Source organism: Ambystoma mexicanum, chromosome 2p (genome assembly GCF_040938575.1).
Source record: "Ambystoma mexicanum isolate Mex_15411 chromosome 2p, UKY_AmexF1_1, whole genome shotgun sequence".
Classification (NCBI taxonomy): Eukaryota; Metazoa; Chordata; class Amphibia; order Caudata; family Ambystomatidae; genus Ambystoma; species Ambystoma mexicanum.
Window position 1 is genome coordinate 915,868,549 of NC_090923.1, and position 13,607 is coordinate 915,882,155.

Genomic DNA, 13,607 nt, shown 5'->3' on the forward strand with positions numbered 1-13,607 from the left:
TCACTGTTACAAGTCTTGAAGGTAAGTCCAAATAGAAGTCCATAGGTGAATATTGCCCAGATCTGCACCCAAGCCAACTGATCAGCACTGCCAGCATGTGATTATCAGTCATGCATGTGCAGTTGGTACTATGGAAGCCCAAGACTATTCCCAGGCACTCCAAGTCGCTTGAAGACCATCACCAGGTGCATAACTACAGAGTGTAACAAGTGATTTGGCCCGAGCTTCCAATCTAATGGATGAGCAGAACACGCCGTTAAGATTGCCATAAGGGCATCAGGCAATCAGCAGTAGATAACCACAATCCATCTAAACACTTCTTTCAGTTGCTCAACACTTCCTACAAGTTATCAGAGGTGGTGCAAGGGCAAATGATGCAGATCCTGAAAGAAATGCAGTGGAAGAATGCAATTTGGCATGTGCTTTTACGATTGATGGTTGATGTGGAGCAGGGCATCAAAGTGCCAAGAGGGCATGAGCAATTTAGAAGTAGTGGCTAATTGACCCCAGAGCATGTGAAACAGAAAACCACAGTGAGCAGACCCAAGAGGGTACTGAGCCGTCATTTTGCTCAGACTCAGCTTGCTAACAGCTAGGACATTATCCAACTCTGCTCTTAACTTACTTGCGTTGTGCACCAAGCAGTGTCCCAGTTAGCTAACATGGAAGGCATGATAATATGATAAAGCAATGAAGAAACCTCTTGCTGAATATTGCTGTTTTAAAAATACAAAAGTGTCAGTTAATGAAAGGTTAAGGGACACTACCCCTGTGGGGGGCTGTGCTGCCTGTACATTTTCTGAGATCAAGAAGAGCTTCATGATTCAAGAGAAGGATTGTTTTTTGAAAGTTCATAGTAAATGTAAAAGTACTAATGTATCTATATAATTCAATACCCTCGTTTGAAAAATTATGTGGAGAAAATGTGGAGACAAATCACAACCAGGATCACAGAGCATCGGTCTAAAATTAGAACCAAAACTATAGCAGCACCTCTGGTTGAGCATTTTGTGAGGAGCGGACATGATGAAAATTATATAAAGTGGAGGGTGATCGATAAGATTGTTGGCATGTACCAGCACAATATAGATCCCACGCTAGCACTTCAAGAACAACATTGGCTATACACATTGCACACAAAGATCTGGACTCAATCATCAAGATGAGTGGAGTCCGATGGGGTTAATATGATCCGTTTATGGGCCCCACTCTGGATGTTTTTTCAAACACTTTAGATTCAGTTCCTTGGATGCAATCGGAGCCATGCTTTATGTACATGTTTGACACGCACCTCTTTCTAACTTCCCAGACCTCAGTGTGATGATTTATACATTAGGATATTCTGTTCTGTGTTTGCCACCCTTGTGCACTGTACTTTTTGAAATATGACTGTTTCTTGAAATGTTGGCCTTATTATCATTCTCATTCTTCGGGTTGTTTCCTATATTGCTAAATGACAACCGCGGTTAATTCTGTTTTACTGAGGCAGAGATTATAGTTATGCCTGTTGTGATATTACACCTTCCACATGGGCTGTTTTTTGTCATTTGGTTGGTTGATCACGCATGGTATTACAGACCAGTAGGAGCACACGCTATTGCCAACATTATCCTGAATCAACTGGACGTTGTGGGTCACGTGGGTTTTTCCGATCAAGTGATCTGTGGTTACCTGTGGCAACATAAAAAAGAAAATGCAGCATGAGACCGGGTTTACCCGGATACATTATATGTGCTCGCCACATATGTTTAGTTTATTATTTGTAGTGCGCTCCAGACCCGGGGGTATTCAGGCGCAAAGCATAAGGATACTCAAAGCTTGGTTACAGCATGTAAGATAGCTTGGTTACAACATGTAAGATACATTATGTACAGGTGCCAGTTGGTTACATGTAGGCACACAATGAGGATGCGATATATACAAGCGGGTACATTGAGGCATGCATAGTTACACAAAATAGTTGGTGCGCTTGGTGCATGCAGTGTAGAGAGGTGCCGGGCAAAGTCAGCGAGATATATGCCTAGATGTCGGCATCTTTGAGCCAACTAGTGATGCTCTGGCGGAACTTGTGATTGGGAAGCAGCACAGAGAGCTGTTCAATGACGATAATTTTTTGCTTTGCAACGTGAGGCATAGAGAAGCCAGCGGCCCACGTGTACGATCAAAGATATGCAGGTAAACCACCTCTCGTTTTCTCAGCCACGTTTTGAATGGGCCAACTGTTAGAGCAGACATGCCGTGTTTGTACTCGACAAACCGCAATTGAAAGATACATGGGCTAATGGCGTGGGATTAACCAGGCAATCCACATTTTTTCTTGATGTTTTTGGTATTTCATGAATGTGCCTAACATGAGTGGGCATGCCTTATTTAAACGACACTAGTCGAATTTGAAAGATACATGCATAAATGGTGTGGGACAAACCAGGTTATCCACATTTTTGAGTGACATTAAAATTGGAAATACATGGGGCACACATATGGTGCTCCATGTATTAGCGTGACTACATTTTGGGGATTTTTTGGTTTCTTTGTTCCCCCAGCTTTGGATGAATAATTTGGCCCAATTGACCGTAGACTCCTTTTCTGTGGTGGGGTTGTTAAACCATATTCGCATAAATACTGTCTGATTATGAACATTAGCTTAAAGCATATTCGCACTGTACATAAAACAGTGCCTAAAATGCCCTGAATTGACTAATGCCGCCATTTTAGAAATGTCCCCCATTTTGATTAGTTTATGTCTCAAACTGGACTATGTTTTCCAGCCTCAGCTGAGCTAAACGAACTTTGGAATATTTCAACATGCTGAGGCTGCCTAAAGCAGAATGTTTGTTCCATGCAAAGAAACGTAGCCAAGATGAACTGCAATTTAGGTGTTGTCTGCACCCACAGCTTCATCCTCATTCAAACAACGGAACAGAATACAAAACAACTAAAACTGTGTGCTTTGGCAGAAACCCTTTGTGTTCAACTCTTGAAACTGGACTTACTTTAAGCTCAAGAACAATGAAAGATCTACACGGCCGAACAGAAAGTTTATCATCATTGTATTCCGTGTGTAGAGAAGTGTCTTAAACATGGAAACAACATTGCTGTATTTGCCATGTTAACTGGGCATGAACTCTAGCAACTGTGTAACTTGAAGAGGGGCTGGACAATGTAACCGGGGCTGGGGAAGAAAGTATAAATATTGTGAGCTTTGTGATGTCCAGCACTCACTCCCCTCACAGTGTCCGCTGGTACACACTGCGAGGTGTTGGGAGCCCAGGTAGCTATCTGATTTTGCCTTTGAATCTGTACAGAAATAAAGATACTTGTATCTTTGAACTCGTGATTGGCGTATTTCATTTTGATGTTACTAAGCCTCGAGATTTCTTTGGTCTACAGGGTGATTGATCGCCCTTCGTGTTGATCATTAAGAATTAGACCACATCTCCTTAATGGTTTAGAGATAATGCGAGTATCTTCTTTTTTCTTCTTTTAAAGAATACTGCAGCTGATGTTTAAACTGGGTAGTGTTAGATAAGTTACAAGTTACTCACCGTAGCGACTAAGTACACTTAGTGCCCTTTCCTCCATAATGTATGAGCGATCCTTCCTAGAGACGGGAGACAACCTTTTTCACCAGAAAAACCTTCTTCCCTTTAAACTTAGAGGGGTGCGGCCCTGGGAGCATGCGCTACCCGACTCCGCCCACCAGCGCCATGCCTCAGTCCTCATTGACGCATCAGAAATATTTATTTTTTTCCTAGTGACACCAGTATTATTAGTGGGGAGGATAGTGGGACGTATGGAGGAAAGGGGACTAAGGTACGTTAGTCACTACGATGAGTAACTTGTAATTACTTTTACGTCCCGTCCCCTTTCCTTCATACTGTATGGGCGATTACAACAGAATGTAGCCCCAGGGTTTAGAGGAGAACCTCCTTAAGCAAACAAGTTCCTTAGAACTGCCTGCCCGAAGGCCGCGTCTGACTTTGAGACGACGTCCAAACAGTAATGCTTACAGAAAGCTGAAGAGGTGGCCCACGTAGCTGCCCTGCTTATGACCTGTCACGGAACCTGCCGCTTGAATGCGATGGCCGTGGCCCGGACAGCATGGGCGTGCATGTTGGCTGGCAAAGGCTTGCGCTGCGCCTCATAGGCCTCTTTGATGGCCGCAACCATCCACCTCGCAATGGAGGCATTGGATGCCCGATAACCGGGTCTGGAGCCACCAAAGGTGACAGAGTGTCCGACTTGCGGAAGCCCTTGGTCCTATCCAGATAGAATTTCAGAGCGCGTCTGACATCCAGATGGTGCAAGACTCTGAGCCTCGTCCTTGGGGTCAGCGAAGAATGTAAGTAGGACTATTTCCTCATTTAGATGGAACACGGAGGGTATCCTAGGTAGGAACGCTGGGTGGGTCCGCAGGACAACCTTATCCCTGTGGAAAGTGGTAAAGGGTTCTGAAGCCACCAGAGCCTGGATCTCGCTGACTCTGCGAGCGGAGGGGAGACCTACTAATAAAGCTGTCTTGATGGTGACCAGCCTGATGTCCGTGGACGCCATTGGCTCGAAGGGTTTGTGCGCCAAGGCGGCCAACACCACATTGAGGTCCCACACAGGGTGTGGCTTCTTGATGGGCGGGTAAAGCCTGGACAAGCGCGCCAGATGTTTGACTACTGGGTCGGAAAAGAAGACCACCACCTCTGAATTTCTGTAGGCCCCTATTGCTGCGAGATAGGTGCGACATGTGTCCACCTTTACTCCTGAGTGGGCAAGGTGTGCCGAGAAAGAGCACATCGTCCAGTGCGACTTCAGGGGATGGAGAGGGGGCGGGGGGGGGGAGAAATCTCCTTAGAATCTGCACAGTGACAGACCTGCTCCATGTACTCCTGTATTGGCTCCTAGCGCCCTGGATTATCTCCAGGTTAGTCCGAGATAGGTTCAGGTGCTTGAGGGTGATCTGCCCAGGAACCACGCTGTGAGGGCTAGCTTCTGAGGAGCGGGGTGGAGAACCCTGCCCCCCCTGCTGGGACAGGAGAGGTGCTGGGCCCAGTGGAAGGTGAATGGGTGGTCAGTCCAAGAGCCTGAGCAATTCGGAGAACCATAGTCTCGCCGGCCACCAAGGAACTATCACTATGATGTTGAGGCGACAAGTCTCCTTTATCTTGCTGAGTACCCCGGGGATCAGGGGTGTGGGCAGAAGCGCATAGGCTGTCATGCCCTCCCATTGAATCTGCATGTTGTCGCCCAGGGAGCTGGGGCCTAGTCCCTGCCAAGACGCGAACTGATGGCCCTTCCTGTTCCTCCAGGAGGCAAATAGATCCACCTGAGGATGGCCCCATGTGTTGAATACTACCTGTAGCACCTGGTCGTTCAATTGCCACTCGTAATTGTCTGATCCCAGCCTGCTGAGTATACAAAAAAGGTAGCATGCGCCCCCCTCTTGAAAGAACACGGCATGATAACCTGTTCAGTGGTTATTAAAAACTTTGAGAGTTCACAGCCATCTGCTTTTTGCTCACTGTACCTTTCACAGATGGGAAATATCCATTTGCATATCAGTCTTTGTGCTGCCCACATGTGCAGTCCAGCACCGAAATGCTAGGGCAATTCCCTTCTGAACAAGAGTACCAACAGCAACCCCATACACGTGTTTCAGCCTTGTTGGGCCTCATCAGTGAGGTGGAGCTGTGCCTCTGAGCACAGAGCAGGGAGTCCACGTCTGGTTGCCCCCAGGTAACTTACGGTGACCAACCCCAGGTTCCTTCCAAAAATACAAAAAAGGTAGCTTGCGCCCCTCTCTCGAAAGAACTCAGCATGATACCCTGTTCAGTGGTTATTAACCACTTTGAGAGTTTGCAGCCATCTGCTTTTTGCTCACTGTAACTTTCACATCAGTCTTTGTCCCGCCCACATGGGTAGTCCAGCACAGAAATGCTATGGCAATTGCCTTCTGAACAAGAAGCCTGCTGAGTATGTACGCTTCCAAGTTGGCCTCCCCCAGGAGGTGGACTGGCCCAAGTTAGATGTTTTCCAGGGCCCATTCCCACATGCTGACCGCTAGGTTGCATAGCGGAGGGGACCTGGTACCCCCCCCCCCTGCTTGTTGACATAGTGCTGGTGGAGTTGTCAGTTTGGATCATGACTGTCCTGCCCTTGGTGAGCGGAAGGAAGGCCCTGAGAGCTAGCCAAATGGCTCTGAGCTCCAGCCAGTTGATATGTGACTCCCACTCCTGCCGGGTGCAGACTCCATGGACGCTGTGACTGTCCAGAGTGGCTACCCGCCCCCTCTAGGGAGGAGTCCGTAGTAATGGTGACCTGCAGTCCTTGGACCACCACGTGAGGTCAGAGTGGAGAGAAGGCGATATGCTGACCAGCTCCGCTTGGGAGCCCTTCTCCTGATTCCATGAGGCTGCGAAGTGCAGCTGCACTCTCATTCAGAGCCTTGTGGATGGCACGGCCCAGAAGACTGCTGCCAACATACCCAGTGAGTGCTGGTACCACCAAGCTGAAGTCACTGGTCTGGTAAGGAAGTGCGTAGTGGCCCTCTTGATGGCCGTAATCTTATTCTCTGAGGAAAATACCTTCTCGGAGCTCGTATCCCAGATGAGGCCAAGTTAGGTGAGGCTCTACGTGGGCTGCAGCCGAAACTTCTTGAGGTTGATGGTAAACCCCAGGTCGTCGAGTGTACTCATAAGCGCGGACGTAGAGTAGACAACCCCCTCCGGGGATCTCGCCCTGACGAGCCAGTTGTCCATGTACGGGTAGACATGGTGGCCCCGAGGAGGGCTGTCACTGCATTCATAAGTCTGGTGAACACCCTGGGGGCTGAGTTGAGGCCAAAGGGTAACTCCTTGTACTGGAAATGACAGCCCGTGATACTGAAGCGTAGGAAGGAGCGATGGGGCTGCCAAATAGGGACGTGTAGGTAGGCGTCCTTCAGATACAGGGAGCACATCCAATCTCCTCAATCTAGTGTCTCTGCAACGAGTGCTGGCGTAACCATCTTGAACTTTTGAAGAGGGAGGGAGACGTTGAGGGTGGAGAGGTCCAGCACAACTCTCAGGCCAGCCTGGGTCTTTTTGTATGGCGAAAATCCTGAAATAGAAGCCTAATCCTCTCTGGGAGGCTAGTACTTCTTCCACTGCCTGGCTCTCGACAAGAGACCAGATCTACGCCAACAGAGCTGCCGTCCCAATCTATGGGAGTGGAGGGGAGGAAGGAGGAGAGGGAGGTATAGGTAGGTGGTAACTCGTGGTTACTACTGAGAGGATCCAAGGGTCCGTGAAGTTCTGGTGCCAAAAATACACGCGAGAGGCTAGCCTGCTCCCCACAGGAGACACATGGACCCGGAGGGACAAGTCATGCCTTTTTGCTCTCTAAGGCTACTGCTGAGGAGGGGGACTGAAAGAAGCACTTGCTCCCCCCACCCTCTTTTTGTTGCTTGCGCCGGTGCTGACTCGGCGACTAGTCAGTCTCGACCTCCGTTCCTGGAATCACCGGAACCCGCCAAACACCCACCCCTTATCGGAGCGTTGATGCGACCGGGCGTACGTCTTGGGCGTGGCTTGAATAAGAATAGATAAAGACTTTGCGGTTTTTGAGGTGTTCTAATACAATTCCTCGTCGGTGGTAGAGTGGAAGAGGTCACTACCCTCGAAAGGAAGGTCCAATATGCGATCCGGACATCAGAGTTGAACTTGGTAGCCCGGAGCCAGGCCGTCCTCATGTCCGTGGCGATGCAGATACCCCGGCTAGAGGTGTCGATGTGGGCCACTGTGGACTCCATGATGTCCTGCGCTACCAGCCTGGCTTCTCCTAGACCCGCCTTGAAGCGTGCCTGGCTCTGCGCCGGGAGTTCCGGAAGGATGTCCGATATTCCATGCCACAACCTCTGGTTAGCCGCTACAAGCATGGCATCCGCGTTGGCTTGACGCAGGTGCAGGGAGGCGGAGTACAGCCTTTTCTCTGTATGCCTCCAAAATCATCATCTCCTTGCCTAGCAGCGCCAAGGATGAGGTCGCCGAGGACGACTGAGGCTTAGAGTAGAATGACACTGCAGCGATCACCGACGAGTGTGGCTGGGGGTGCATTGATAACAAGAGTGTTTCCCCCCTCCATCTGTCTATACTTGGCATCGAGGTGCCGATTGACAGGCTGGGGCGAGTGTGGCTTAGGCCAACCCTTCTTGGCCAGAGCGACGACATCCTTCTGCATCGGGATACCCGTCTTGGTATGGGGTCTTAGAGAGAGGACTTCTGCCAAGACTTCTTCCTCGGGCTGCTCTACTTTGGGATGAGGAAGGACCAGGTATTCTGCCAAACCTGCAAGCCAGTCATGAAAGGCCTTCGCTGAAGAGGGTGTGTCAGGGTCATCTTCCTCGTCTGTATCCGCCCGAGTGTCCGGCTGGTCCGCCGCAGAGGTGGGGTGCTGGGCGCCGTGGGCTGCGGTGTGGAGACCGGAGCTGGAAGCTGCTGCGGAGGTTGGCTTGGAACCGGCTGCACAGGGTGGGGCTGTGCCGGGGCCTGTGGTGCCGGAGTCATGGGAGGAATGACTAGGCACCGGTGGAGTGACCGGAGAGAGCAAGTCCCTGACTGCATCCGATGGCCCCCATCTGGGCGGTTTGCATCAGCCCCAAAACTGGAGGCTGAAGCGGAGACAAGGGATACTGACAGAGTGGCTGGGGGCTGCTGGGGACGGAGCACACTCAGTCTGGGTTGCAAGGGGAACCTGCCCTGCGCTACTGATGGATACACTGTAGGCCACATACCTGGTTGACCAGTCCCACCTTGAAACTCGTTCACCCGCCTGCTCTGCTCCTAGGAGTGGCATCAGACAAGCGGCCATGTTGTCTGGCCCGGTGGCATTGTCGCCGGTAGTGCTGCGTGCAAGCACCCCCTCGGACATGGAGCCGGTACTAGGGCGTAGCCCCTCGGGTGTAGACCCGGGGGAAGAACCTTGCGGTCCCTCAGAACGGATTCCGGTAGGGGCCGAAGACTACTCGGCCATAGGGCCGGTAGCTGGGTTAGCCTTGGTGTGTGTGCTGGTAACAGAACCCGAGAGGTTCCTCCCACTTGGGCGTTTCCTCAGGAAGGAGTCGCCCTTACAGGGTGCGATGGAAAATAACGTCCCTCCCTTGGGCCTCGATCTCTGCTGAACAAACTTCTTCAAGTCCTCTGGAGGCGACACTTCAAAGAGTTCTCTCCACCTAGCAAGCCTGTTCTTCAGTGCACATGTACTCAGAGTTGCACACGGTGCAACCTTCCCATCCGTGGCCAGGGCCAAGGCAGCAGAGGCAACGAGCGTGGGGGTCAGATGTGGGAAAGAGTCCCTCGCAGGCTGGACACATGCTGATACCCGCAGAAGTCGGCATGCACCAGGGAGGAGCGTGACGCCAGAGGACCAAGTACCTAGATGACAAATAAAGACAAAAAGATCAAAGAAGGATCCGGGGAAAGGCGCGTGGAATCACATGGCAATGCCAAACCCAGGAGCACTGGTGAAATAGGCCTGTTCCCGTCGAGGCGGAAAACGGGACTGAGGAGTGGCGCCTATGGGCAGAGTCAGGGTAGCGCATGCTCCCAGGGCCGCACCCCCATGTGGCTCTAAATTTAAAGGGGAAGAAGGTTTTTATGGTGAAAAGGGTTCCGGCTCCCGTCCCTAGGAAGGGAAGCACATACAGTATGGAGGAAAGAGGACGGGACGTAAGAGTACACAACTAATGTGTTGTGTCCTGTCTGTGTGTTTGTTTAGGTGGATCATGGTACAAGAACAGACTTATGCACTTCCCTTGAATTCTTGTCAAGTGTAAGTGCAGTAATTTATGAAGGATGTTGATCTACATGTTTAATGAGAAAATAGATTGTAAATAAAGTATAACAGTTTTTCTTAATTGTATATTTTCATTTTTTGTTTAGAAATGATACAGCTGTCCTGATGGAAACATTTATTAAAACTAGGAGGGGGGAAAATTACTAGACCCTTTGGAAAAACGCACTTTTGGAAGACAGTTGTATATCTGTCTCTCCTAGTAGACTATGGTTGTTTTCCATTGTTGATGCTCGTTTCACATTAATGAGGACATTTAGACTTAAGGTTTTGTCTTCAGGATTTTCAAATATTGGGGATTTTCAATTATTAGTATTGCACTGAATGTATTCCATTGCACATACATAGGGTTGGATTGTGATGCGATACATGAGTAGGATTTTGCACATTTCACTTTATGATATTGTATATGTATGAACATTATGATGTATTTTAATTGATGAAATTGTTTGTATTTGTGATTTTGTAATATGTATGTCCAACAAATTAATTAGCCAATTATGGCGGCTTTTAAGATAAGACGACTAAGTGAATAAAGAATTGTTGTGTGAAAAAATAACACGTTCTCATTTCATCCTTTCAGTGTAGCACAGTGAATGAAACCTGGGCATTAAAACAAGTAATCACCTATAAATCTACGAACACTGGTGAAAAGGACGTTTTTTTGTTGCTTTAAGTAATGTCAGTCATGAGTGCAAACGGATGGCCCTTACCTCCGTGTGCAAGCCCTTGAGCATAGACAGTCAAATGCCTGCTTCACAGCTGGGCCGGAAGGGTGATGCACCTCAGATTATGGTGAATACTAACAGATCTATTTGTCATACAATACATTCAGACATGGTTTCATCTATCTAGGTATATGAAGCCATATGTGGACATTATAATGTGTGCATCTATGACAAAGAGGGAGAAATGAGAAAAATAAGGATGTTCCTGGGCTGAAGAGGTTCATACCGTGGATTATTTGACTGGAACAAGGAATATGGTTGTACCCAGGCACAGAGGGAAAAAAAACCTGAACTACTCCATCACATTTTGTTAAAGACATTTACTCACCGCTGTGACCCTTTGTGTATTTAGCATTTAGTTCTCAAAAGTATTATTTGCATTATATATTTCATTTCCTTTGCATGTAGATAGGTGGCCGCAGCCTAAGGCCTTTTTCTTTGCCATGCATCCCAGATACTTGCAGTGCCCTGCCCTGTTGTTGGTTTCATGACTGATCTGGGCTTGGGAGAGTTCTGGTATTATCTGGGCATGCATAAACCCAGCAGCGTTTACTCTGTTATATTAGTTGTGATAGAGAAAGCTGCTGTTGGTGGCCTCAGTTTTCTCTGGTGAGACATCTTCAAGACATTAAAGTTCTGACGTGGTTCTCATCAACCCCATCTCCAAAGCTGTCCCTCCAGCCCCAGTGGAGTGTGCAAGAAAGGCAATTGGGGACTCAAAATGCCTCAAAAAAGCCAACAATCCAATTTAGTGGCTTCAAAAAGCAGGCAAGAAAAATTGAGGGACATGGCCCACTCCTTTTCGTCATAGAGGATAATGATCCCAGTGCGTCTCCCTCTCGCTTGGTCCTTCCAGCCCTCAGTCTGCCTATGGTCTTCACCTGCCAACAGCTAATCTCCTGCCCTGCTTTCCGAAACCTCCCTTTTATACTATCTGGGCTTAAACTGTCAACTCCCATGAGCATATCTGACAGAAGCAAAGAGCGGTTTAGCTCACCAGCCCCGTATCAGTGCACTGTTTGCGAAGTAAACGGCTGCATTAGCCATGCTCTCAGCATTAACAAGCTATTGCACCTTTCACCCACTTTCACTAGCTGCTGACTTCATCACACGGCACACACAAGCTTTGCAGGAAGTGTTGTAGACCTGGTAGTTTTTTTTAGTTATGTTGAGCACAAAAACGCATCTCAGAAAACATTGTTAGCAAGATTTGTTTGCGAGTACCATAACAAGATGAGGTCTGGCGTGGATCCCGGAAATCCAAACCAAAACGTTATTCTCTGTACTAAGAAAGAGGTAAATCGTACTACTTGCCTTATTTCAAATGCGTTACACTAGTTGCTTATGTTAATGACTGCATGGCTTGGAATTAGACAAGTATGCCCCAAACATGGTTGAACCTAAAAGTACATAACAAAAAGTGCATAACAGTTCATCTGTATTGCCTGAGCTCACCCCAGAGGCCCTGCTTATAGTATCTTTATCACCATTGCTGGGAAAACATTGTAAAAGTATAAAGTCATTAAGTGAAATAGGTGAAAGAGAAAACAGAGATGGTTTCAAGTAGTTATTCTGGACTTACCATGGAAATCGAGCTAATCAGTAATCACTTTGCAACAAAAGAAAAATATGTTTTGAGATCCTCCCTGACGATTGACATTCAAACAGCTCAGACTATCCAGAATGCATTCTGTGTAACCAATGCACATTAGTTTAAGCTACAAAAACTGGAACATAGCTATGACATCTGCCAAGCCGCAACAATCCTGGATGCACTACGTTCTGGCAGTGCATCAACAAGAGCCCACCAGAAATGTCCTACGGCCCTAACTGGTTTGCTTCATGGTACACATCACCAGCCTAGTAGGCAAAATAATGCCCCCAATTGATTGTGATCTTGGCCTCCCTCTATTCCCCTTCACCATCCTGTGAGCTGTTAACTGTTGCCTGGCCATGCCATCCACTAGAATCCCATCACCATTGATGTGTTCCATTCTTTGTGGTGGTCGAAGCATTAAAATTCATGTGCCCCAGAGATCTGATACAGCCGTAATTGGACTGCGCCGTAGAAGACTTGCCTGGGCTAGGAAGATAGTATCCCTGATGTTAACCTGGGTGCTGTCCATCCCCTCGAGTGCACAATCCTGTGAGCATTGAGCTGTGGACCGACTGCTCTCACAAAACTTTGGTTCACAGCACTGAGCAGTGCCGCTGGATGGTACACCAACACCCACTCACCCAGAGGTCTGCTAATTCCCAGATGATCTAGCCAACCTGTAAAACACGTGGCCAGGCGACGTTCATATAAAAACATGAGATTTGGGGCAGTCAATGCCCCGACGGCCAGTAGGGCAACAGTTGGATAAGGGACAAACTTGTTACTGTTCACCTGGTTTGCAATTCGCCAGGATCTCCTTTAGGATGGCTCCCAGCAACAACCCACATGGACATTATGGAAGGATCTGCTGATTATGTTCTGTTGCGGACAACAGTGGATAGACAAATATGAGCTGATATTCTAACTTCCTTCCACCACTCAGGCTGGTTTTAGGCACCACCTTTACCCCCAAACCCTTCTTCCCCGATACCTGAGCTCTCCTCTACCCTCCGCTCCCTTCCCCTCCCACCCAGGGGCTGGTTATAGCGCCGCTTTTCCATCCCAGTGAATGTCAGTGTATCCATAATCAGTGCCATTCACCCTCCTGGTTAATGCTTCCTCAAGTATCACTATTTTGCCTAAATTGTTATGCAGCCAGCAACTGGAACGTTACCGTCATGGTATGTCTTGTATGCAGTGTTCTTTGTCAAAATCTCTTCTGCTGTTCCAACTACAACGCAGAAATACAATTTTTCACTCACTTAAAAACGCACAAAGGGGAAGTAGGCCTGAACAATACAGATTAACCAATTATACAAAGAAAAAAAAAGCCGTACTTACCAAAGTCATACCCAAGTATGTCATTCCACTGTGAGTTAGTTGGTTGTTCCACAGCACCAGTGTGATGAGTCCTTTACGCTGCTCTTTCAAACCTTCACAGATATACGCTAAACCTACAAGAA

General features: G+C 48.2%; 1 protein-coding gene across 1 annotated transcript in view; it reads right to left on the reverse strand.

The window, feature by feature from the left end:
* The window catches only part of PPP1R37 (protein phosphatase 1 regulatory subunit 37), a 1,561,993-nt gene that overhangs the window by 499,682 nt on the left and 1,048,704 nt on the right, over window positions 1-13,607 (reverse strand). The window contains exon 8 of the mRNA XM_069644632.1: window positions 13,486-13,598. Coding sequence (XP_069500733.1) covers window positions 13,486-13,598 — 113 coding nt within the window. The remainder of the gene's footprint in view (window positions 1-13,485; window positions 13,599-13,607) is intronic.